At 37.9% G+C, this 26652-nt stretch overlaps 3 protein-coding genes across 4 annotated transcripts; 2 read left to right on the top strand and 1 right to left on the bottom strand.

The window, feature by feature from the left end:
* Positions 1 to 1810: 1810 nt before the first annotated feature.
* On the top strand, positions 1811 to 4938 carry LOC149830834 (large ribosomal subunit protein uL2-like). The gene is made up of 2 exons (XM_090013516.1): positions 1811 to 2328; positions 4400 to 4938. The coding sequence occupies exons 1-2, from the start codon at positions 1889 to 1891 to the stop codon at positions 4743 to 4745; spliced, it is 786 nt and encodes a 261-aa protein (XP_089869642.1). The 5' UTR covers positions 1811 to 1888; the 3' UTR covers positions 4746 to 4938.
* Positions 4939 to 11724: 6786 nt separating this feature from the next.
* On the top strand, positions 11725 to 15570 carry LOC149830833 (organelle RRM domain-containing protein 2, mitochondrial-like). Its single transcript, XM_090011884.1, has 4 exons — positions 11725 to 11902; positions 14699 to 14767; positions 14864 to 14970; positions 15266 to 15570. The coding sequence occupies exons 1-4, from the start codon at positions 11767 to 11769 to the stop codon at positions 15344 to 15346; spliced, it is 393 nt and encodes a 130-aa protein (XP_089868010.1). The 5' UTR covers positions 11725 to 11766; the 3' UTR covers positions 15347 to 15570.
* A 1624-nt stretch (positions 15571 to 17194) lies between these two features.
* Positions 17195 to 22975, bottom strand: LOC149830832 (uncharacterized). 2 transcript variants are annotated; one of them, XM_090013514.1, is made up of 3 exons: positions 22836 to 22975; positions 22154 to 22322; positions 17195 to 21022 (listed from the first exon to the last, which is right to left on the bottom strand). In XM_090013514.1, exons 1-3 carry the CDS (start codon positions 22947 to 22949, stop codon positions 17424 to 17426), a joined length of 3882 nt encoding a protein of 1293 aa, XP_089869640.1. In that variant the 5' UTR covers positions 22950 to 22975; the 3' UTR covers positions 17195 to 17423. The 2 variants fall into 2 exon arrangements, with proteins under 2 accessions (XP_089869640.1, XP_089869641.1); XM_090013515.1 differs by lacking the exon at positions 22154 to 22322 and having other exon boundaries at positions 17195 to 20864.
* Between the last annotated feature and the right edge of the window lie 3677 nt (positions 22976 to 26652).

Below are 26652 nucleotides of genomic sequence, written 5' to 3'. Positions count from 1 at the left end.
TCACTGCAGTGCTTGGTAGTCCGAGGACTACTGAGAGTGTATGGTTCATTATCTGGCTAACATGTAAAATTGAGGTGTTCTACATGGTTGCTACACCAATAGATGACTATGACCGGTATAACCGACTTAGTGATAGTTGTGTGAGAGAGTGTTTGAGAAAGTTAATGGGAGAAATTAAAATATACCAACTTGTGTGGTGTGTCAAAAACTAAACTAAGAGCAGAGGCTTAAAGCCCACTACAGTTGTAAGTTAATAGTTATTTGCTTATAATTATTTCTTACTGGGTTGTAGACTCATCCTCATGTTTAAATTATAACTGTAGATTTCAGGCATTAAACCAATCAGGACGTGAGCAACTTCTTTTTCTACAAAGAGCATTTGATATATTTTATTTCTTTGTCATTGAATAAATTATATTTGCTTTCCTTGAACTTTGTAAGAAAAAATGTGATAATGGTAATAAAAATAAAAAGTTTTTTTTAGCCACGTTTTCTCTGTATAAACTTTGAAGTCTTCCCTCTGAAAAGTAATATCAACCGAACTCAGACTCCTGAGATCCCAGATTGAAGTGTTACACATTGCGCATTGCCTTGTATATAAAAAACATAAACTGCACACAGCATAAGAAACTCAATCTCAAGTATATACTATTATGCTTGCTTGAGACTAATGAACTTTTTCCTCTTCAAGAAAATGCCTATTGCCAAGTTTGGATTGCACACATAGCACTTATTGGGTAGAGAGTCTTAACCAATCACTGGAAAATCAGACAGCTCCAAAGTCCAAGCCACCAACAAATAGCCCATAATCCAGATTATGGTCACAGATTTCCAAAGAAGCACGTGTGATCCACCTGTCCCTCAACCTTGGTTGTCCACCCTAATTTTATAACTTTTTTTTTTTGCTTCTCTGTTAATAAACATAATTTTTATGGTTTCTGATTTCTTTGTTCTGCAGTCTACCAACACCCAAATTAACCTATACCGGCTCACACTCGACCAATTTTAGGTCAGGTTCTGGGTAGGATCCGGTTAGCCTGACCCATGACCAGACCAAATTTTGGTTTCTCTGTTAATAAATATAATTTTTATGGTTTCTGATTTCTCTGTTCTGCAGTTTACAACACCCAACCTGGGTGGGTTTAACCTATACCCGACCCACACTCTACCAATTTTAGGTCATGTTCGGGCTAGGATCCGGTTGGCTCGACCCATGATCATACCCGACCCACGTCTAGTTGGGTTTGAGTTGGGTGGGTTTAAACTATACCCTAGCCAAACTCGACCCACCTCGAGTTGGCCCGACCCATGACCAGACCCCACCTATCTTGAGTTGGGTTCAAGTTGGGCTGAGTGGGTTTAACTTATACCCGACCCAAACTCGACCTACTTCAAAAACAGTGTTTTTTAGAAGGCCTTGTTAACTAATGTGCCAATCGAACTTTTAAACAGTATCATCCCAAGAACTGAACTTCTGTAATATGAAGCACCAAACACAACCTTAAAATATAATCAAAATGCATTTTCATAACAGGTTCATATTTAAATGGCCAAATCTTTTCTAAAATAAACTCGGATATGAATATATCACTGTTTTATCATAACAATTTCGTATCTTTAAATAACACTAGATTTGAAAATATGGTGATCCGGATCTCAATGTATTTGAAACATTGACTTCTCAATCTATTTGGATCCGGATCATGATTCGAAAACATGATTCAGTTCCGGGTTTGGATTAGATATGATCTAGAACCGTATCCGATCCGATTCCACCCCTACCAAAAACCCTAAAAACCAACATTCATTTGCCCTACTATAACATCCTCTTCTTCTTCTTCTTCTTTCATCTCCCTCGTCGTCGCCGCCGCCACCACCTTCGCTAGCGATGGGTCGTGTGATCAGAGCTCAGAGGAAAGGAGCGGGGTCAGTTTTCCGGTCGCACACGCACCACCGGAAGGGCCCGGCGAGGTTCCGGTCACTGGACTTCGGAGAGCGGAACGGGTACCTGAAGGGGACGGTGACGGAGATCTTGCACGACCCAGGGAGGGGCGCCCCGCTCGCCCGCGTGACCTTCCGGCACCCGTTCCGGTACAAGCATCAGAAGGAACTCTTCGTGGCCGCCGAGGGCATGTACACCGGCCAGTTCGTCTACTGCGGCAAGAAGGCCACCCTCGCCGTCGGAAACGTCCTCCCCCTCCGCTCCATCCCCGAGGGTGCAGTCGTCTGCAACGTCGAGCACCACGTCGGCGACCGCGGCGTCTTAGCCCGCTCCTCCGGCGACTACGCCATCGTCATCAGCCACAACCCCGACAATGGCACCTCCAGGTTCTTCGTCTATTCCCTCTCTCTCTCTCTAGTTTTCTTCGCGAAATTAGGGTTTTTTTTTTGTTTGATATCTTCTCCTGATTTCCTGTTGCTTTTGAGGGCTGATGATTTTTACCTTGATCTGTATGGAGGAACCAAATTCCAGTTTTTTTCTTGCGTTTTCTTATTTTATTAGTGCTTGTTGTGGTTCTGATCCAGGGTTTTGCATAGCGTTGATGAATGTTGGGTTTTGATTAGTTAGGTCGTTGATTTTATTGTTCTTGTGCATACCTTTTACTGGCAGCAATTTCTAGGAGTTTGTGTAATGCTCGGGAAAGTGTTCCGAAAGGATTTTGTTTAAAAAAGATCAATTAGGTCCTGTAATTTGGCCTGATTTTTAGGATTTTTGTCGCGTTTTTCTAAGGTTTTTTTGTGTTATGTTGGGATAATTTAGGGTTTTGATGTTATTTTAACGGTTTAAATTTAAGGGTCCTGATTGGTGCATAGAGTGTATGTGATTTTTTTGTTTATTTATTAATTTATGTATTTTTTTGGTAATGATACACTAAGGTAAATTTCGAAGAAATTGGAGGTTTTTTTCTTTTGTGCTTTAATTGTGATAATGATTGTAATGGATCTTGTTGCTTTGTGAAGTTGTAAGTTAAGGTAGAGTCTTGAAGATTAATTTGACAGTTGCAATTTGGGGATGTTAGTTTGATTGTTGTTCCATATGTCATTTTGCGGGGTTTTGGTTACTCAGAGTTGTGTACAATTTGGGGATGTTAATTTGATTCTTGTTCCATATGTCATTTTGTGGGGTTTTGGTTACTCTGAGTTGTGTGGTAGTGTTAAGATAATCGTGTGATCTGTCTGAAAATAATAGTTGCTAGTGATTTTGGTAAGAATTGTATGATAGATTTCTTTTCCCATTGCGGACACTAGTTGATTTCTTGTACAACTGTGATGGACATAAATTGCTAGTGATTTTGGTAAATAATTGTTTGATAGATTTTGTTTCCCATTGCGGACATTAGTTGATTTCTTATATAACTGTGATGGACATAAATTATTCAGTATTTTTTTTTCAATAGGTGGACTATCTACTTTCTCTGATTGACAACTGTTTGGATCATTTGATGAGAGCACATTGCTGTCTTATGGAAATTAATCTTTTGTCGTTTGTGTATGTATGTCCAACCCATGGTTAAATTGCTTGCACCGGTTTAAAACCAAGTCCAAATTTATTAGCCCTCCATTTAGATTACTCAATCTTGCTTTTTTTATCTGTACGTTTTTTGCTCTATTTAGCTTTTAAGAAAAGGCAGAATCCTTGCAGGAGAAGGATTTGGCAATTTTCTCCTGTCTGGAAAGGAACACAAAGCAAGGATACAAATTGGCTAATGTGGATTGCCTCCCTATTTTCTTCATTCCACAAATTCTTTTGTCCCAAACAACATAACATAAGAATTTAAGACCTTTATTTAATCATAATTACTATGATCTTCCTAAGTAGACCCTTATGTTTCTTCCGATTTGCTATAAGCCTGATCATGTTTGTATAAGGGTTACACAACTAGGTCAACTGTGTAATCATTTGTATAAATGTTGTACTAATCCTGTGTCTACTCCACACAAATATTCTGTTTGTAGCATATGGTTTTACACTAAAGACATGTTAACAATGTGGTCAAGGAGCTAGAAAGGTTGTTTTTGTAAGTAGGATGTGATTAGGCAGCTTTGCAAGTCTAACCTGATGAGAACATAAACCACTACTTATTTTCTAACAAGTTATTTGTATCTTCGCTTGCATAGACATAAGTGAGTGATAACCTTCAATTGCCTCAGCTTCATTCCTTTTTACAAGGTTTATTGTAGGCCGTAGCAAGCATCACTTTCCCTTGCATGCATGGAAGTGTCCATGTAATTAACTGTATGCGGTTAAATCTCTATTGTTTGGAGAATTGCCTTAACCACTGGATTTGTTCCTGCCGTGTCATCATCTTGTCCATGTGGGCAAGTCGGGCCTGTTTATATATTCAGAAATTTGACAGGCCTGTTTTTCCTTCCATTTATTTTTTCGTTCTTTTCATAGGATTAAGCTTCCTTCTGGTGCCAAGAAGATTGTGCCGAGTGGTTGCAGAGCCATGATCGGCCAGGTTGCTGGTGGTGGTAGGACAGAAAAACCTATGCTTAAGGCGGGTAATGCTTATCACAAATACCGGGTGAAGAGGAACTGCTGGCCCAAGGTGCGTGGTGTTGCAATGAATCCAGTCGAGCATCCTCATGGTGGTGGTAACCATCAACATATTGGCCATGCCAGTACTGTCCGTCGTGATGCCCCTCCTGGCCAAAAGGTTGGTCTCATTGCTGCAAGAAGGACCGGTCGTCTCAGGGGACAAGCAGCTGCTACTGCTTCCAAGGCAGAGAAGGCCACTTAGGATCTATTTCTTGCTTTCTGTTTTGCCTTATTTTCTTTTTGGTTTGGACTTCGAAGTATTGCTGATTCCTATGCTTTAGACTTGTTCTTGAGGCTCACTCTTTGTGGAGTGGGACATATATTCTGTCTTCTGTTATTTACAGGATTTTTGTTTTGGTGTTGGATTAATGATGGCCTTAGTATTTAGATATGCAGTGTTGGTCGTCCATGAATTCCTTTGAAGGGCTTTATCTTGATTCTTTTTACTTGCTTTGCTTGCACGTTTAGTTTCTGCTGGAATTGTGGGGGCCATGAGAAGAATTATCATTGCATGTCTTCAGTGATATTGCCCAGACAATTCAAAAATGCACCAAACATCCTGCTCTGTTGCATGTAAATCCAAGGTTCCAAACTTCATATTGCATATCAGGAATGCACTAGGAAATTTTTACCTAGCATGGTTACATTTTTCCACCATCCTAAGCTGATGACAGCTCTTATTCTTCACACTCTTGGACATGAATCACTAAAATGTAGTAGTGTACTGTAGTAGGTCTAAACGTTGTGTAGAGGAATGGGTTCAAGAAGCATCTGATCCGAGCCCTTGTCTCATGATTAATATGACCAAATCCATCTCCAAGCCAAAGTTGACCACTGGGGATGGGAAAGGAGACGGACCAACCAAGTCCTTGTGCATGTTCTTCGAGGCTTGGGCCATTAGGTCCCATATGTGCTTGCGTGCTGCCTCTCCGCTTACACTCTTTTCCCTCATTTAACACTCCTCTGGCTGTAACACATCATCACGCTCTACCTCAGCCTATGACAAGAAAATAGAATATTGGGGTGTTGAACACGACCTCGCAAGTGGCTCGAGTTCTTTCACAAATAAGATACGGGGACACTTTTTTTTTTGCAGTCAAATGTAAACTTACATTTCTTTTATATTATATTATATTATATTTTATGAAAATATTTTTTTATTGAAATATTATTTAAAAATGGTAAAAAACATTGATTTAATCCATGCATGTTTCCTCTAGAAACCATACATGTAGGTTTGGACCCAATCGGATCTCATAACACGGGAGATCTCTTGGAATGCTGGTGCACGGCTGCCTATATCTTTGGAGTTGGATCGGTTCAAACGTCATGTCGTGTGATGGTCCAACTCGAGTTACGTTGCAGTAACAACCTACCTATTGTCCAAAACATAACTGCACACCAATACATGTGTAAAGAGACTCGCCTAGGAAGTGTGGTCGGAAGAGCCTTTAAACTATCCATATTTGCACAACTACTTTTCAAGCACATTATTCATACAAGGTCATTGCGGATTTAAGTCACCACAGCATCATGTGCCTTATAATTTATTCATACAAATGTGGTTCTTCTGCGCAGCGTCTGGTTTCTTTGCACATAAAATTCTTGTCAAAATCTTCGTTCCTTTGAGAGGTTTATCCTCACCGCTTAGTATTAAGAGTATGTGAATATGAGGCAGTCCTCCCTTTTGAAACTCCACAACCGATGTGTCTAAAATCATAGTTTCAAACAACTTTTTCTTTATCAATAGTTCCTTCAACTTTTTAAACTTAGTATAAAAAAAATTCGTGCACATAAATTAGGTCGCTCATACGCATGTTGTTAGAGACCTCACTCTACCTACTATTACAAGTTATTGTAATAAACATGTCAAGCTTTGCAAATTTACGAACAATGGCCATGGCATCCCGATATTTTGGAGAGGGTTGTGTATGTTCGCCCCCGATGATTCACTGAATCCCACGTCTGTGTTCGGGGCTTTGAATGAGCACCACGTATACCAGCACATGGGGCTCGTATTCCCGTGTATGTTGACATAACTTTGCATCGGACTCTGGTGTTGTTGCAAAGACTTAAGTACCCTTTATTGCTATTCTTCTCATAAAGTGATGGTTTGAGAAAATGACAAAAATGCCTTTCATTCAAAAAAGAAAAAAACAAATAGTTCAAAAAAAGGACAAACATGTCCTTCATCCAGAAAGTCGAGGATGATGTTGACTCTTCAAAGTCTTCTTCTTTTTCTGTTCAAAAAAAGGACAAACATGTTTTCTTCTTCTTTCTCCGTAAAACACTGTAAAACCCTTTCTCTCTCTAGAGAAGAAATCAAGGGAAACAAAGAGTTCTTCCTGGAGAAGGCCATGAACATCAACCCTCTCACTCTCTCTCCCTTCTCTCTCTACTTCTGTGCACATCCAACAGACGATCCTACATTGCTGCATCGTCATCTTCTTCTTCGTAAAACACTGTAAAACCCTCTCTCTCTGTAGAGAAGAAATCAAGAGAGGTAAAGGGTTCCTCCTGGAGAAGGCCATGAACACCAACCCTCTCACTCTCTCTCCCTTCTCTCTCTACTTGTGTGCCTGATTTAGAGTTTTTGCCCTTACAGGAGGGGAGTCCGGGGGCTCCCCGCGGTCAGCGGGCGGGGGTTCAAGGGGGGCCGCCCCTGGCGGGGGGCTCGGGGGGCAGCGCCCTCCGGACCAAAAATTTTTTGGGCCTTCCAACAATGATTTGTAGTATTATCGGGTTTTCCTACAACAATTTGTAGCATTTATAGTATTATCGGGCTTTCCTAATTTGCGGAAGACACTACAAATCGCTATTGCGATTTGCGGAAAACACTACAAATCGCTATAGCGATTTGCGGAAGACACTACAAATCGCTATAGCGATTTGCGGAAGACACTACAAATCGCGGATTTGAAATATGACCTCCGGTTAGGGAGATATGACTCTGACAAGTTGGTCCTAATTTGCGGAAGACACTACAAATCGCTATAGCGATTTGCGGAAGACACTACAAATTGCTATAGCGATTTGCGGAAGACACTACAAATCGCTATAGCGTTTCACGATTTACGGAAGACACTACAAATGCTACAAATTGCTGTAGGAAAGCCCGATAATACTACAAATCATTGTTGGAAGGCCCAAAAAAATTTTGGTCCAGAGGGCGCTGCCCCCCGAGCCCCCCGCCAGGGGCGGCCCCCCTTGGACCCCCGCCCGCTGACCGCGGGGAGCCCCCGGACCCCCCTCCTGTAAGGGCAAAAACTCTAAATCAGGCACACAAGTAGAGAGAGAAGGGAGAGAGAGTGAGAGGGTTGGTGTTCATGGCCTTCTCCAGGAGGAACCCTTTACCTCTCTTGATTTCTTCTCTACAGAGAGAGAGGGTTTTACAGTGTTTTACGAAGAAGAAGATGACGATGCAGCAATGTAGGATCGTCTGTTGGATGTGCACAGAAGTAGAGAGAGAGTGAGAGGGTTGATGTTCATGGCCTTCTCCAGGAAGAACTCTTTGTTTCCCTTGATTTCTTCTCTAGAGAGAGAAAGGGTTTTACAGTGTTTTACGGAGAAAGAAAAAGAAAACATGTTTGTCCTTTTTTTGAAAAGAAAAAGAAGAAGACTTTGAAGAGTCAACATCATCCTCGACTTTCTGGATGGAGGACATGTTTGTCCTTTTTTTAAATTATTTGTTTTTTTCTTTTTTGAATGAAAGGCATTTTTGTCATTTTCTCAAACCATCACTTTATGAGAAGAATAGCAATAAAGGGTACTTAAGTCTTTGCAACAACACCAGAGTCCGATGCAAAGTTATGTCAACATACACGGGAATACGAGCCCCATGTGCTGGTATACATGGTGCTCATTCAAAGCCCCGAACACAGACGTGGGATTCAGTGAATCATCGGGGGGGGAACATATAACCTGCTTTGGATATTTTGCATACATATAACACGGGCCACCAATGAAAGACTGGCAATATTATTTTTCTCTTGACTTTCTAAGCATCCACTTCTTCTTCAGAACCTAGGCTATCCACTACAACTCAACCCTAAACCTATGTTGATGAGTCACAAAAATGTCAAGCCGATTTGTTTCAAGTTTTATGTACATGTTGACAATGTATTATTGTGATAGCTGATCCGCCCACAACAGAACATACTGCTCATTTCGACGAATCTACAACTTGTACGAATAGTATTCTCTAGGTGATAATTTTGATGGTTGCCCATGCATATTCCTTCGCCCATCCACAGAATCCTTATATGCCATCCAACTTTCTTATATAGAAATAGCAGAGGATACTGCAAAGGATCATAGCACCCATAATTTGAATGAACTCGACAACAAGGACCTTGGCATAGACGTACTCATTTGCTGGCCTAATGGATCGCCACCCTCAACCCATATCGTTGCAACTTTAATTTATATACCGATGGCTGATTTTTCACTCATTGATCTTGCATTGGATTCTTCACAATCCATATATTGTACTCTGTTGGCATCATGATCTCTCTAAAAATAGAGACACAAGCAGGTTGTATATATCCAAAATTTTCTGCAACCAATAGACAATATTCAAACACAATATTTTGAAAAAAGCCACTCTATTTTTTACCTCATGATCATGATCATGGATTTATACCTTAAGGAACTTTGGCATCTCATCCATAGGAACTAAATAGTCGATACTATGATACAATTGCCCTTATATCCAAAAGCAGAAAAGTCATCTCCTTCCATGTGTTATTTTTTTACCCTTAACTCTCATAGATGTTAAGGCAAACACCATATTATACTTGCGTATGCATCTACAAAAGTGTTTTTCGTCTGACACATACAAATCGTATGTGCAGTAGAGGTGAAGGATCGACAATAATGAAATAGTTATTAGAGCAATATATCCTGACACTCTCGTGCCCAAAAAGCTTCGCACGACAATGGCAGCACAAAGTTGGTGATGGGAGCACGATCTCAGCATCACTCCTAGATCTAGCATAGTTTAGGTCCAAAGTTAGACTCACCCTATATTCATTTACGACTCGACCAACACCTTAAACAATCAATACTTCAGCACAATTTGAACCTAAACACCACATAACATATAACTCACGACCAATTACAATCCATTATACAATGCACAACCACATCATCTAGATGGTCCAAATATTTGTTGATGTCAATGATGTCCACAATCAGTAGCCTATCCTCTTCCATGTTAGAGCCGTTATATTCTTTCCCATATACCATCTGATACGCCTATAGAAACCCACAAAGTCTAATAATGTTCCTCTAAATAAAAACAATATATTTGTTACAAACCTAAACATAACAAAAAAAAAAAAAAATCTCAACCACCCTACTTGAGCAAACATGATTAATGTAGCACATCTCTCTTCCACTCATCTCTATTTCAAAAGCAACATCGACAACACTAATTCTTAAGGCACTTGATCTAACTAATGAACTCTCATGAACAACATTGTTGTTCCTCCTCGTGAAGGAGCACCCTCATCGATAACACCACTCCCCCAACACATATGATCTCATGGTAGAATGCTGACTGCCTACGACTCTAGTTTCTTGTAGTCCATTGAACCCGGTTTGTACTGTCCCCAACACAAGATGATGTCGATGACGTTGATTTGTTGTGGTGTATGTGCGATATATCTTCATTGTTCTCTTGATACACGAACAACGCAAGCGATCTCAAATGCTCATGTAGCACCCTTCATAGCATAGAAACCCTATTGCATACACATCATACATTTTTGCGTAGCCTACCGTAAAACCACTCTACTACCTCCAAATCAAAAGAGTAGAGAGTGATCTTACAATAATAAAATCATAATACTCAAACTATCTTACATAAACCAAGATACTTGCCTCTTCAAATTCATAGGAGGTGCTCATCATACCACAATGCAGGAGGAAACCATGCATTAGCAACATCTTTCACGCCTCTATTTTCCTCTTGTCATTGTTGTTTATAGTTGAAGGAGAATGCTAAAAAAGAAAATCATTCATAAAATACACAATCATACACACCACAATAATAAAATACTTTAAAAATAAAACATTCACTTAAGCAAAACGCATATAAAATATTAAACTATAGACGCTATCCTACTAAAACCCCATAAAACTTCAAAAAAAAAAAAGATTAAACTAATCAGTGAATGAACAAAACACCAAGATATCTACAAACGAAGCAAGAATCAATACAACATATAATAATTCAAATCCAAAGACTCACCTTACAAGAATCCAATAAAGCTTCATAAATAAATAATACACCTAGGTAATAAACGGATACAAGACCAACAAATCTACAAAGAAAGCCAAAAACAAAAAATATATAATAATTCGAAAACAAAAATACATCTAAGTTGCATGACTTTCTTATAGTATTGTTAGATATAAAACTAGGATCTGGTTTCAAACCTTTGTTATCAATCTTAGGGATGTTAATGGATGTGATTTTATCTGATATTCAACCAACATTCAACTATGTTTAGCTTCATTTGGTAAGCCAAACCCATATCCATATCTGATTATAATAGGATGCAAATATTGGTTTAACTTTTTGCTACCGAATTCGATGAAGATGGATATCCAAATTAATGTAAAAAAAGCGGATTTTGTACAAGTTTTTCATTGTCCGACTATGAATCCAAATTTGAATCCAAATTTGAATCTATTTAGACAACATCCAAATATAATATTGGCCACTCTGAATCCAAACCATTTGCAACCCTAGTTATGATATCAATTTGGATCAACTATATGCCATTATCATTTGATACGATGGACCCTATACCAGGAACCTGGGTTAGAGATGTAAATGAGTCACTCGGGTTGGATATAATCAGAGTAGGTTAATCAGGTTTTTTCTCGGACTTGTAGCCGATCCAATTAGAGTATTACTTCAATCGTTATGTATAAACAGTTCGGATCTTCTGGGACATGAGTTCGGGTTCATATTCGGACTAGGACGCAAGAACATTAATACCGAAACTGAGCCCTATTAGTAATCGGACATGGTTTTCTTTACCAAGTACGACTAAACGGACTCGAACTGGGTGGGGTATCTGATCAAACCCGAACCATTTCATCAATCTCAAAGATAATAGAAAATCCTGAAAATGTAAATTACCTAACTTTAAACCCCAAAAACAGGAATTTTGAGAGAGAGAGAGAGAGAGTCCGTCTCTCCCTCTGAAGCAATGGCGATGCGGGCAGCGGCAGCGGTTAGGACAAGCGGTTTCCGGCGTCTCTACTCCATATCTTCCTTCTCTCCACCGCCGCCTGCCTCCCCTCCCCCGCCACCGGCCGATCCGTCCACTAACCTCTTCGTCTCAGGCACTCTTCTCTCTCACCCTTCTCTTCTATTTCCGTTGTTTCTGTGCAAAACTGTAGCGAAAAAACGAATACTATCTTTCATTGTTTTTCTGATTTTTGTTCGTCGGTGATTGGTGGCCATTTTGGATTGTGTGTACATTAAGGCTCTAGTTGTTGCCTCCTTGTATGTTTTCTGGACGTTTGTTGTGGGGGAAAAATCCATGCTTTATTGATTTTGAAGTGTATGAATGATTTAGAATGGTGGTAATGGTTGTGTTTGATGATGAACTCTCTATCTCTCTCTCTCTCCCTAGCAAGTTCGTCATTGCAACTATTGGCGGATCATTTGGGGAACCTGGCTTCTCTCGTCATGGTGGGTTGTATGGATGACTCGCAACAATGCTATCTTTCGGCATATTCCGGCAGTGTTCAACAAAATGGTGAACCTTATTTTGGCGGACGTGTATGCCATTATTCGCATCAACATCCCTGATCTTCAACACAATCTGCCCACTAGGACCACTCATGACCCAGGGTGATGCTCGCCGACAAACTGGAGTTGTTCCGTGCTTTTCTGTTCACTTTTTTTTTTTCCATTTTTCTCATTTTTCATTTCTCTTTCTTCTTTTTTTTCCTTCGTTTTGGGGCTCCTTGGCATGTCTTGGGCCTGGTGGGTTATCTGGTAGGTTCAATGTTGGTTGAACCTGTTTCGTAATGTTGATGGTTATAGTTCGGCTCTCTCTCTCCCTCTCTCTCTCTCTCTCTCTCTCTCTCCCTCTCTCTCTCTCTCTCCTTTTTCGGTGTGTCGGGTTTCAGATTTGAGATGTGTTTCCTTTATTTGTTGTATATTTTGGTTGTATTTCGTGGTTCGTTATGAAATTGTAGTTATGAAAAAACATCCCCTTTGTCCACATAGGTTCTTTCAAGCAGACTTCAGTGCCAGAAAATAACAAATGAGTAAAATTCATCACCATATTTGGATGTTCTTCTCGGAAGTTTGATTTTTGAATGAAATTTTTTATATGGTTTCTATTTAATGTTCTTTTACATTGGGATCTAAGTTCAAGCTTTTGGTTTTCCTTTGAAAGCTAATTTTATCATATGAAATACTTTAATGGATTTTGACTCTTGCCTGTAGCTGGTAATTGATATCCTTGGACTCCACTATTGTTTTAGTTCCTTTTGCCTGTGGTCTTAAATTTTTGCAGAAGGTTCTATAAAACAAAGAAGTTGGATGCAGTCTGACTCTTCTTCTTTTGTCTTCAAGTATTACGTTAATGCAATCAACTCAAGCTAGAAATGAGAGTTCTTCTGTCATTCTATGCACTTTTTCCATCGTCTGCTTCTTTTGCAGTCATTAATCAACTGTCCAACTTTCGTTGCAAAACTTAAAGAGGCATGCCTTTTACCCACTTAAATTTGGGAAACGGTTATCTTATTTGGGGTCTGTTTGCAAATTTCTGTTTATCTTGGGAAATATAAATGCAATTATTACACAGGAAAGAGGTGTAATGAGGGTTATTCGATACTTTGGAATTTCTTATTTCTGCTTTCCTGATGGTAGTGGTAATTATCTTTGATGGCTTGTCTGAATTTTTTGTACCATTTTGGACATGGCTTCATGCGGATCAGTGATGCAATACCAGCAGCAGAAGTCCTTGTTTAGTTAAGCACAACTTAGTAGCTATATCGTATGGATATGAGGATACGGCCTTATGAAAATTTCCAGTACATCTAGTATATAAGGGGATATGGTACAAGAATAATAGTCAAATATCAGTATAACACAGCTCAGTAGAGAAAGCTGCTTAGATGGTTGCAGTCGTTTCTCTTTTTCCTTAGACACAGGAGTCTGAATATTTAGTAGCCTTTCTGGAAAAGGTCATTTCTTGCAGCCCCTGCTCCTCATCCCTGAGAATGCATACGTGTAATACGTATAACACGTGATACACTTTAGTAAGTACGTGGTCTTTGTCAACATTGCATACCAAATCTTCTATGCTTTGCAAATTTGTCTTATCTATATTTCCTTCCTCTCTACAAATTTGTAGTGATTGCAAATATGCTAAACACGATCCAAAGGTCTAATATGCAATGATGCTTGTTTTTCTAAGTTTGCATCAGATATCAGATCTCATTAGGGAGTTGTAACTGTAACCTTTTTTGTTCTATTGGAATTGTATTACTTCTTAAGATGCACTGGAGTAAATGGATTGGATTATTTCTTCTGTCATAAGAAGCAGAACCTTGCAATATGTTAGCTGCTGTGTTCAAGTTCCCTGTGAAGTTGAACTGAAGTGACCTGGAAATGCATACTGGTTATAGATAGTCCAAGTTTGCAGTAAAGTTGGAGTTTAGTTGGTAACAATTTTTTCCATTAAAAATATTTCATTATGTTCCACGTCTGACAATTTGATGGCCTTCTATTACTTTTCTCTTCTAATATGTTGAAATGGTTGGTTGCCAAATCATGTGATTGACCTTTCTCAAACGTATATGCACTGTTTGGTCGTCTATCATTTTATATCATCCATTTATTGCATAAAAGGATCTTCTTTTTCACTGCTTTTATTATCAAATTATGTTTTATTTCATAGACAATGAAAACGTTGTTTTTCAGAATTCAAATCAATCTATTGTTTAATGGTCTTTCGCTTTTCGGATAAGCCTGTGAGAACTGTGATGCTTGCATGTACCTTTTTCCTGCCTATTGATGATACAATTAGTGCTGGTGCTTTAATAAATTGTCATGGCTACTCATATGTTCTTGGTTGATCATTGTGCTCTTTCCTAACCTCAATATTACTGTATGTGCAGGGCTTAGCAAGCGTACCACAACTGAGAAGCTTAGAGAAGCATTCTCCAGATTTGGTCAAGTAGTCCATGGTGTGTTTTCATTCTCCTTATTCTACGGTGATAATTAGATATCGTTTAGGATGTTTGAGGTTAATAATGTTTCTCAATTTCATATGGGTTCTGCAGCAAGAGTTATCACAGACAGGGTCTATGGCTATTCTAAGGGGTATGGATTTGTTACATATGCCACAATAGAGGAAGCTGCTGAAGGAATTAAAGGAATGGATGGCAAGGTGAGCTCATAATGAAATTAAGCATTCATGCTTCAAGGGTTTTGTGACTTTTGTCAAGATAAAAAGAAAAGGAAAAGGTGAATGGTTTGATAGATCAAAAGAAAATAGTTAGACTTAAAAAAGAAATTAACATATTTAATTGTTTAATCCTTTCCTCTGTTCAAACTGCGATATTAAATTATGCTCCTTTCAGTCGATCCTTCTCTCTAAAATCAGTTCTTAGGATTTACACATTTCAGCCAGTTGCAAAAGATGTACATGACACTTCTGTAATTATTTGGTTGTTTCTTTTCAGTTTCTCGATGGCTGGGTTATATTTGCAGAGTATGCGAGACCTAATCCTACACCCCTTCCTGCTAATGAATCTGCAAGGTGAAATTGATGAAAGGAACATGAGTTTGAAATGTACTTATTTATACTCTTTCTAGTTACTGGTTAACTTTGGTATTTATTGCTTCATCATGATTAACCGAATGTTGGTTTATGATGGAGAAGTTTTTGGAGTTCAGAAGAGTGAAAGAAAATAGTAAGAATTAGGAAGCTTGGCTATATTTATGTCCAATAAGACTGGATATTGATTCATAATTACAAGTGTTTGGATGAAACTTTCTAGTTGCTGATATGCTATATGCAAGTGCGGCAAGTGAAAACGAAATAATAGACTAAGGACACTGATTTATAAATATATGTAATATGGGGGTGTGTTCTCTCTCTCTCAGGCAATTAACTCACAAACTTGTTTGAGCGCGCCAATACCTGAAAGTATTGCAATAAAAATATCATATCGGATGCTGATTTAAAGTCTGAAATGTAGTGATGTTTCAAAATATCGTGATTTTGTCTGCATATTTGTGTGATTAAGTATATTTAAATTGTTTATGTTTTCTTTTTTATTTATATATATTTTCTGTGCTTTAATGTTGTATATTTGCGGATATTTTCCCAAATTGCCAATATGCGAGTTGGGTTTGGGTTTTGAATTTCGTCGGATATCTGATGGGTCCCATCTTGACTCAAGTATTTTATGTCTTTTTGGTGAAAACAAGCTCCTCAGATTATGCGACTCCAGGTTAGAGATTTCATTGTCTTGACCGAACAACACCTGAATCCAGCAACTGCTCTTTTGTGTGGGGTTTTGTTACGACCTGATGGGTCAGATACCATCGACAGTCCTACCTCTAATTCTGATCTTTAGACTTTAGTGCATTCAAGATGCTTAGAACAAATGCACCTCGACCATATTTTCAACCCCAAAAGGAAGTCAATTGATCAGGTTGCCTGAATTTCTGCACTCAAAATTCAGAACTAGAGGACCATGAGCAATAGACCCTGAGCATGACCCAAACCTTGTAAAAGATGGTGTTATTCTACCATTTCAAACTGTTTCATCATTTTGTTAATAATTGATGAGCAAGTTTCCATTGTAAAACTTGTCTGTATCAGGATCTTGGCAAGTAAAAATCTGGTGTTAAACTGAAAAATATCTAAAAAATGTTGGCATACTTTATCATTAACAAATATATAAAAACAAAAACGAAAAAAATTCTATTAAAATCACCATAAAATGGTAACATTGCGGGCACCTTAATGAGAGAGAGATTCTTGGCTCTTATCTTTCATCCTGCAATTTGTGCAGCTGCCTTCTGCAGCATGTAATTGACAGAGGAAGGGATGATCGCCTTACAAGTTGATGCTAATGGTGAGGCGGATCATGCCTTGATCAATGTCACGAACATCGATATCCGGATTCCTTGCTCAGGGAAAAACATCGTGGATTTTTTTTTCTCATGAAAATATCTGGAAATTATCAGCACATTTAATATCCAAAAATACATAAAATTTATATAGAAATGCAAATAAAAATATAAAAACATAAAAAATCAAAATATTTTTTTTGATATTTTGAAATAAGCCATGCTTTGAAAATATTGCAAAATTTGGGGATTGTATCGGCTTTTGAAAATGCCATGATAAAACTGTGCTATTTGAGATATTACCAATATTTGGGGATTGTATCATATATGCTTGAGATTTCTACAGCAGCAGGCATTTAACATGCACTTCAAAGATTTCCTACACGAAGGCAAATCATGAGCTCATGATCAACGATGTGTGTCGAACAAAGTTCAACTGGCCACATGCATAATAGATGAAGAGTGCTCTTTATCTCGTTCATGAACATCAGATGTGAAATAAGAGATCGCTTGAAGATGACAAACTTCTAAAGTTCAACCAAAACAGTTCAAAAATTTGGGAATAGAACATGTTCCCATCAAGATGTAGACATACAGGACAATCCTGATCGAATGATCTGAAGCAGAATTGACAACAATCATGGGCAGATACCATTCATAACTGAATACATGTACAACTCAACTTCCAAATCGCATTTTCAATCTGTAACCATAGATATAAGAATATCCATGAAAAAAAGCCAAATTGAAATTTAATTACTAAGAAGATAATGCATTAAGCTTTTTCTCCAACAGCTTAGCCCGCCGAAGCGCATCCATTGCTTCAGCTTGTTTTCCAGCTCGTTTCAGGTTAAGAGCCTGCACCTTTTCTGCTTTAATCTGCTCTTCCAGCTGGGCTCTTTCTTGACTTGGATTTTTACTAGGGCCAACATTAGAACTAGTCTGCTGCCTCATTGTGACCTTACCTTTAGCTTCTTGCCTTTGTTGGGCTGGTGCATGAAGTTCAAGGCCCGGCAAGCCTATTGCCTGCAGAGCAAACAGAAGTTGAGGATCAAGAAGATCCTCAACAATCACATCATCTGTTGCCTCTGCACCGCCAAGAGGAGTTTGGGTCTGAGTGTCATGACCACTTGATTCTTCCAGCTGACTCTCGAGCTCTTTTGCCAATTCAAGCTCCTTTTCAGACTCCTCTATTCGACCTTCTCTTCTTAGCCGCAAAGCTTGGCGCTTGTGAGCAAGGGCCTCTTGCTGTAACTTGAAGCGGTCTCGAGCAGAAACTGGCTTGTGAGCTTGTCCTTGGTGTTTACTTTCAACAAACGTTGAGGTGTCACTGGAAGCAGAATCAAGGGGCAGACCGACAGTTTGCTTGCTAGAAATCGTCTGAATATGTTGTTTGCTGTCAGGATCAGACACGGATGCAGGATTATTGCCTACATTATCTTCTCCTCCAGCTTCCAGGGCTTTCTCCAAGATCTTGGCATGCCGTAATTCTTCTCTGGCTTCTACAAGCTTCCCCTCTCTTTTTAAAGCAAGTGCTTTTCTTTTGTGAGCCAGAACCTCCTCTTGAGATGTAACTCGGTCTGTTTTCTTCTCGAGAGATGTATTATTAACATAAGATTCTAATTCTTTCTCAGCCCCATTAGATAGAACTTTTTGAAAGGTACCAGATGTTTTTCCTTGCTCTTTAGCAACAGGCCTATCACCAGAAAAATTCCCAGCCTTGGCATATGTTTTTTCCTTCAGAGGGTTCTGTGTTGCATCAGCACCAGGGATTTGCAGCAGTGGCACAGAAGACATTCCACCTTCAGGACTAGAAGTTGCAAGGTTTCCATTTATTTCTGATTGCCTGAGAGCTAAATGACTGTCCCCCCAGACCTCTCCTGTGAGTAAATCTGGTACGGAAGATAGCTTTGCTGCTTGAGATAAATCTGGAACAGGCATTACATGACTGTCACTTTCTTTATGCCTTAATTCAAATGAATCATATATCTTGGCAACTGATTGAGATACATGTTGCATAAGTTGAGAGGTTACAGGCGCTACGGTTGCCAGGTTTCTTTCAGGGTGTCTGAGTTCTCCATCTTCTAAACCAGCTTTTGAATCCACAAGGGAACTCTGCTTCGAGGAATCAATCTCTTCAATTTGAGCCTCCAAGATTTTAGCTTTCTTTAACTCTTCCTCTGCCTCATCGAATTTTCCTTGGCGTCTTAAGGCAAGAGACTTCCTTTTGATACCTAATAGTTCCTTCTGGATTTCAGCTCTACTTCTCTGTACTTTAGCTTCCACATCTGAGAGCAAATCATCTCCCAAACCCACATTCTTCGATAGTGGCAACATGGCAGGAAACGAGCTAATCTCCTCTCCAATTTTTCCATCTCCTCTCTGCTGCTTAGTCACATCCGAAGGTCCAGAGTCTACCTGTTTCATGTGTCTGACTTCTGGACCTTCTAGACCAACTTTTGAGTCCACCTGTGAGGAATCAATCTCTTCAATCTGAGCCTCCAAGACCTTAGCTTTCTTTAGCTCTTCCTCTGCCTCCTCCAACTTTCCTTGACGCCTTAAGGCAAGAGACCTCCTTTTGATTCCTAATAATTCCTTCTGGATTTCTGCCCTACTTCGCCGTACCTTGACTTCCAGTTCAGAAGTGGCATTACCAGGACCCATTGAATGGTGTACTCTCTCAGAAGATTCCAGTGGGCCACTCACAGACTGATCATCTTCATCCTTCCAACCTAGATTGTGAAGAACTGATAACAAGGATGGATCATGCATATCTTGTTCCGACACCTCTCCCGTATCTTCCTCAGGAAACACGGAAGTCCCAGAAACACCATGATGCTTATCATCAAAGCCTAAGCCCTTGCCAACAGCAGGCATCTTCGGAGCATTTTCAATCTCATCTAGTAGAATCTCTAAGCCTTTACATTTCTTCAGCTCTTCTTCAGCCTCATCTGCTCTTCCTTCCCTCCTAAGTGTAAGGGCTTTCCTTTTTAATCCCAATAGCTCTTTCTGAATTTCTGATTTGCTTTTTGTTGGCCGTGTGATACCAAGATCTTTTGCAGCTTCAGTAGCTTCAGAATAAACTCTGAGTTCATGGTTATCCTCTGAAGATTTTAATACATCAGTCTCCCTTTGGATGTTGGAAATACCTTCATACTCAATATCTTGAAGGTCCTTCTCAAGTAGCTTCGCTTTCTTTAGCTGCTCCATAGCTGCTGCAACATTGCCTTCCCGTTTTAGTTTCAATGCTTCTTTTTTCAGAGAAAGAACTTCATTTCTTAGTTCTTCAAGCCTTAGAGAAGAAGGTGGCACAGAAAGTTCTTTTTCAGCTTCTTCTTCCCATCCAAATGACTTCAAGGCTGCAGCTATCTCTGGATCATTCATATCACCATCTGTTACCTCAAAATTACCATCAATAGCAATCTCACCCCCCTGGTCTGTAATGTAGCTTATGTTAAAGCCAGCATCACTGTCGAAATCCATGGTCATTTCTTCTTGGTTCCCACCGTCCATACTATGGATAAGAGCAGCTATTTCATCATCAGATTCTTCATCATGACCCAAAAACTCTTTCTCTTCTAGTTCCTTCTCTAAGATTTTAGCCTTCTTTAGTTCTTCTTTTGCCTCTGCAATCCTGCCTTCACGTTTGAGCTTTACAGCATTTCTTTTGTGAGCCATTACTTGGGACTTGTCAACACCATTCATTTCTTTGTTGGGAGTTGACTTTTGAGGAATTTCCCCAACAAGACTAATCAGCTCACCCTCCAAAGTCATTGCCGCTGGCTTCTTATCCACATCATGCAAATCTGCTTCAGACCATCCAATTTCTTTTAGTTCAGATGTGAGGTCATCTGTTTCTCTACCTTGTTTATCTAACTTTCTCTTTCTGGCAGAATTTAAGGGATGATCGCTTGTTTTAATGGAGCTAAATGAAATGGGCACAGAAGAAAGCTTTTTGCGGCTCTTCCGCAATGTGAGTTCTAATGATGCAGCTTGTCTCTCAAGCTCCTTTCCTCGCTTAAAGGCACGGAGTGCTTCATCAGATTTTCCTTCACGTTTTAGAATACTGAACTTTTTCTTCTCTTCCTGAGCTCTCTTGCGCAATTCCTCTGGGCTAGATGACTCCAATTCATCTACACTAATGCCAGTAGAGCTGTTTCCATGGGGATCATCTTCCTTAGCAGGTGTAGCATCAATTTTCTGTGTAAAATAAGAAGAAGAAGCACCAGTTTCAAATCTTTGAATATCAGAAACCATATCCTCGACAGATTCTTGATCCAACAAGAAGTTCCGCTTTCCATCAGCACCGATGATGATATCCAATTCATCCTCTGGTTTTGCTGCTGGTCTCGACCCACCTACATAGATGCATGATAAATAGGATGTACAAGTCTATACATATACATGCCCATGTGCATGCATGCATGTGAATGCCTGTCTTTTTGTCAATTACAATTCCAGATTTCGCACAACTAATGTGCATCCTATGTCACATGGAAATGCCCAAATGGACATGGACACACTTTTTTGCTGCAGTTTTTCATTAGAAATAGTTTTATATGGGGACACAACACAGGTATAAGTTAAAGTATCCCAGTGACAGTGCATCATTCTGTCCCAAGAATTATGTAAAACAGATGCACTTGTGAAGCAATAGTCGTACATAACATCAATGTCTTGAAAACAAAAAAGAGTTAAACATCCAACAGAATACTATAGCATATTCCAGCATAATTTTCATTATCAAAATTATTAAGTGGAGAAATGAAAATTGTCACCCACTTTGTTCAATGTTCATGCTTTCATTAAGAAAAAATATTAATCTTCGTGTAAAGATAAGTTCAAAACATGCATCTAAAAGGTGCCAAAATTTTTATATATTCTTTTCAGACATAAGTTTTTCTTTCTTCTCAAGAATAAAACCATAAAAAAGGATGGTTTTATCCATATCTTTTACTTGTATTCTCTCAATACTGTTTGCATAGAACTGCATTTTATCTGCCCTCAGGCATATCTAGAACCAGGTCTTCAATTCTGTTTGCATAGAACTGCATTGTATCTGTCCTCAAACATAATCTAGAACCAGGTCTTCATTATCTAAGTGAACCCAGAACATGCCATTGGGAAGTGACTCGGTAATTAAACCTTCATGGTCAGTATCTACATATTAAAATATAAAAAATAAATCGTACCAAAGGATTTGCGTCTTAACAATTTTTTATTTCCAAAATGTACATGCGCCCTGAGAATGACTTATATGAGAAAAATGGCATCTATGCCTTATTGTGAAATGAGTCTCTTACATCTAATCTATTTACTGAAAAATAGTTCCAAAGAATGGATGCCAATTGACACTTCTGTATACTTTTTGCTCATATTTCATGGAATGGGATGCTGTAATTGGATGAACTCTTGATAAAACTTGAATAGTCAATAAGACTCAGAGTAGGTTCCTGGTTGTTTGTTCTTCCATAAGCCAACCAACATACCTTTTGCAGCTCTATTTCTGTGCCCTTGTCGAGCCTCCAGTCGTGCGGCTTCCTCAAGTTTTTTGCAAGGATCACATATTCTCACAGGTGAATCTCCTTGCCCTCGTAAATACATTCGCTGTTGGGTGCAACTATTGCAATATAGGCCTCCACATCTGCGACAATGATGCTGAACCCAGAGAAACATAAAAACTCAGAAACATCCCTATGATCCCTATGCGTCGAACGAATAATATCGATCAGCAAACAACAAACACTCCAATGGATAATCAACATTTGAACACTCCACCAGATTCATAAAATACTGATATTCACTGATTACGTTAACGAAGAATACAAATGCAACATGGTTCGAAACTCGAAAAACAAAACCTCCCCAATTCACCCTCCAATATGATCTTCTAAACACTAGAAAAAAAGAAAAAGCTTCCCAAGAACCCTAAATTTCCGGAGGCATTTCATCAAATTCATTGATCCAAAACGAAAATTAAGCAAATCGAAACGAACTACACCGAAATTTCTAACACTTTGCAACTAATTCCGACGTTGCACGGCATCAAGCGTGATGCCAATCGTTTTTTTGTGTCGCTAACTACATCCATGAAGATCTAAATCGAGGCAAGAAATCGAAGAAATCTCGATCGCCAAATCAGAGAAGGAAATTGCGGGGAAAAAGGAATACCTTGCGATTGAACATGGTGAATTGGGAAGAGCATCCCTGACAATGAGAGGCATCGACCACCCAATTGTTCCCCCGAAGAGAGGGTTTTTCAGGCAACCCTATCTTCTCTAGCATCTTCTTCTTCTTCTTCTCTCTCTCTCTCTCTGATTTCTTCTTCACCAAAACGAGAGAGAGGGAAAGAAATTGCAGAAGAAGAAAAGTGGAATTTTCTACTGCTTTTTATTCATTAGAAATTGTGTTATATTTCTTTATTCAACGCTTTGTTGAACTGTCCATCTTGAGATGGACGAACAATATGGCGCTATTGGGAAAAGAAAAAGAACACTTCAATCTTGACTTTGAGGATGACTCCTGAATAGGGTCGGATCCGAGAGGATCCAAACGTTTAGTAGGATCCGAGGGTCCAGAAACAGCCCAACTGGGTTGGACCGAATCCAGAAACACTTAAGTGTGTATAGTGATACAGGTTGGATTTTCCAGAAGACCTGGTCTAGATATGATTGGACCTCGCCAGGTCCGAATGGTGAAACTATGGCTCTGTTTGTCTCCCTTAAAATAGTGGTATGTTGTGGTTTCCACTGCTCTCATGTTCTCTGTTGTTCGGGAGTAACGGTGTTGCCAAAACACTGGATCGGAAATGGAGTTAACAGCGCCAACACCATATTTCAATGGCGTTCCCAAAGAAAAGTTTTTGGCAACTTCATCTTCAACACCATAAATCATATTTTGGTAACACATGGAGATGGTGTTTTCATGGCAATGCCAAGGCTTTAAAACATAGCCTTTATAGAGTCGTTTTTCAACACTAATATTGTTCAGCTAACAATGCTCCGTTTTACAATTAAACAACTTTGGTTAATAAAAAAAAAAAATTGTTTCAAATATGTACAAACAATTTTATAATTTATAAAATAAGAAATAATGACTTCTCATGACATCGTAGAAATATGGTGGAGATCTTCCTAGTACATTATATGATTGAACACATCTTGCATTGGCTGTCACAAGATGATGACATACTTTCGGCATGGACACTTGAGATTTCTTTAATGTACTACATTATTGTTCTGAATCAATTATAAAAAATTCTTAACTCTTTTCAAATAGCAAAATCGCTCTTATGAAATGAAAGTTATTGAGAACATGTCATCTTCAATTATTGCTTTCAAATACAATTTTAACATGTATAATAGGCAACTAAAAAATACTTAAAATTACCTTGCAATTTAGATCCAACTTTTATCGTTTATAATGCATGCACACTTCGTATATATGTAATTTCAAAGAGTATTGCTTAGATAGATATCAAGTAAAAAATATTAAAGTACTATATATAGATATATATATTAAATTAATTAAAAAAACCCAATAATCTAGTTATATATAAATACATATATACACACATATATTAAAATAATTAAAAAATATGGATTAAAAAATAAACACCCTAAATTGTAAGTCATAAATGAGATGCAAAACCTCTAAAATCTAACTCGTACTTGAAAAAAAATAGATTTAACATACATTCATGAAGTAAATTTTAAAATTAATAATTAAAATATAAAACCTTTAAAATCTAATTCATACTTTAAAAAAATTAGATTTAGCATGCATTTACTAAATAAATTTTTAAATTTATAATTAAAATATAAAACCTTTAAAATCTAATTCATACTTTAAAAAAATTAGATTTAGCATGCATTTACTAAATAAATTTTTAAATTTATAATTAAAATATAAAACTCTTAAAATCTAAAGCATACTGTGAGAAAAAAATCAGATTTAGCATGCATTCGTTAAATAAATTATAAATATAATAATTAAAATTCAAAACCCTTAAAATCTAGCACATATTTAAAAAAAATAGGTTTAGCATGCATTCAACCAATAAATTATAAAATTAGCAATTAAAATATAAAACCCTTAAAATCTAAATTATGCTTAAAAAAATCATATTTAGAATGTATTTACTAAATAAAATTTTAAATTAATAATTAAAATATAAAACCCCTAAAATCTAAAGCATACATAAAAAAAGTTGAATTTAGCATGCATTTACTAAATAAATTATAAAATTAGCAATTAAAATATGAAACCCCTATAATCTAAATAATACTTAAAAATAAAACCAGTTGAGCATGTATTTACTAAATAAAATTAGAAATTAGAAATTAAAATGTAAAACCCTTAAAATTTAAATCATACTTAAAAAAATAGATTAAGCATGCATTATTTAAATAAAATTTTGAAATAGCAATTAAAATACAAAACCCCTAAAATTTAAATCATAGTTGAAAAAATACAAATTTAGCATGCATTAACTAAATAAATTATAAAATCAGTAATTGAAATGCAAAACCCATAAAATCTAAATCATACTTGAAAAAAGTGGATTAAGTATGCATTCACTCAATAAATTTCTAAATTAGCAATTAAAATACAAAACTCTTAAAATTTAAATCATACATAAAAAAAATTGGATTAAACATCCATTCAAGAAATAAAATTTTAAATTATCAAATAAAATATAAAAGTCCAAAAATTCTAAATCATGCTTGAAAAAATTATATTTAGCATGCATTAACTAAATAAATTATATAATTGAAAATAAAAATACAAAACCCCTAAAATCTAAATCAGACTTGAAAAAATATCGGATTAAGTATGCATTTACTAAATAAATTTCTAATAAAACATAAAACTTCTAAAATTAAAAAATGCAAAATATATATACGTTAGCATGATGGTGACAGATGGTAGGGCATTGCACCGACTGTAAGAGAGAGAAGAAAAAGAGTAGGGAGAGAGAGAGTCAAATGAGAGTGACAGTCAATGAACACAGAGATAAGGAGAGAGGGGGAGAGAGAGACAGAGAGAGGGAGTTGCTAGTGGTCATCATGCCGATGGAGGTGGCCGATTGTCGCCGCATCAGTGGTGGCATGTTTTCACAAAGAGAGAGAGAGAGAGAGAGAGAGAGAGAGTCAACCGACAGTGGCAGCCAATGAACATAGAAATAAGGAGAGAGGGAGGAGAGAGAGAGAGACGGAGAGAGGAGAGAGAGAGAGAGGGAGTGGTTAGTGGTCATCATGCCGATGGAGGTGGCCGATTGTCGTCGCATCGATGGTGGCATGTTTTCACACACACATACACACACACACACACACACACACATATATATATATATATATATATATATATATATATATATATATATATATATATATATATATATATATATATATATAGAGAGAGAGAGAGAGAGAGAGAGAGAGAGAGAGAGACTGGTGGTTGCCACGCTGACGGTGGTAGCCAGATTTCACAGAGAGAGAAGTCTGCATGAAGTTTCTGGGTTCGATACTTTTTTTAATTACTGGCACATGTTTTTGTGTGTTAGAAAAAACTCATTTTTACTAGCGCAACTCTTTGTTGCGCCAAAAAAATAATTTTTTTGTGCACTTTTTATGTGCGCCAGAACAAATTTAGTATATTGGCGCAGAACAGTTGCCGCCAGTATAAGTGTCATTTTAACTGGCCAGTGAAAATTATCTTTTACTGGCACATCAAGGGGTAGACACCATTAAAGGTGATTTAAAAAAAAAAACAGATGTCATGGCTACCTGTCTATGTATTTGCCAAAAATATAATTCTCTCAAAGGTTGATTGGTGAAAGAAATTAGTAGCACACATGAGTTTTCATTGTATGGCTGTTTTGTACATTTTTGCCCCAGCTATTTGTAATAAAGTATTAGAACCAGGTCCAGTTTGATACATGTGATACTAATCCTGTAAAATAGGTTAACCCCGATTGATTTCCACT

This window comes from Nuphar pumila, chromosome 7 (assembly GCF_984573655.1).
Source record: "Nuphar pumila chromosome 7, dmNupPumi1.hap1.1, whole genome shotgun sequence".
NCBI classification, from domain to species: domain Eukaryota; kingdom Viridiplantae; phylum Streptophyta; class Magnoliopsida; order Nymphaeales; family Nymphaeaceae; genus Nuphar; species Nuphar pumila.
The sequence above is the reverse complement of the archived record's forward strand: the minus strand, read 5'-3'. Positions and strand labels throughout refer to the sequence as shown.

What these genes read in the sequence shown, in the direction of transcription:
- LOC149830834 (XM_090013516.1), top strand. Translation starts at nt 1,889, where the DNA reads ATGGGTCGTGTGATCAGAGCTCAGAGGAAAGGAGCGGGGTCAGTTTTC. An exon ending in CCCGACAATGGCACCTCCAG is followed by an intron (nt 2,329 to 4,399) that starts GTTCTTCGTCTA and finishes TTCTTTTCATAG; the next exon opens with GATTAAGCTTCCTTCTGGTG.
- LOC149830833 (XM_090011884.1), top strand. Translation starts at nt 11,767, where the DNA reads ATGGCGATGCGGGCAGCGGCAGCGGTTAGGACAAGCGGTTTCCGGCGT. An exon ending in CACTAACCTCTTCGTCTCAG is followed by an intron (nt 11,903 to 14,698) that starts GCACTCTTCTCT and finishes CTGTATGTGCAG; the next exon opens with GGCTTAGCAAGCGTACCACA. An exon ending in TTAAAGGAATGGATGGCAAG is followed by an intron (nt 14,971 to 15,265) that starts GTGAGCTCATAA and finishes GTTTCTTTTCAG; the next exon opens with TTTCTCGATGGCTGGGTTAT.
- LOC149830832 (XM_090013514.1), bottom strand. Translation starts at nt 22,949, where the DNA reads ATGCTAGAGAAGATAGGGTTGCCTGAAAAACCCTCTCTTCGGGGGAAC. An exon ending in TCACCATGTTCAATCGCAAG is followed by an intron (nt 22,323 to 22,835) that starts GTATTCCTTTTT and finishes CTCTGGGTTCAG; the next exon opens with CATCATTGTCGCAGATGTGG. An exon ending in CAGAAATAGAGCTGCAAAAG is followed by an intron (nt 21,023 to 22,153) that starts GTATGTTGGTTG and finishes GCATCTATGTAG; the next exon opens with GTGGGTCGAGACCAGCAGCA.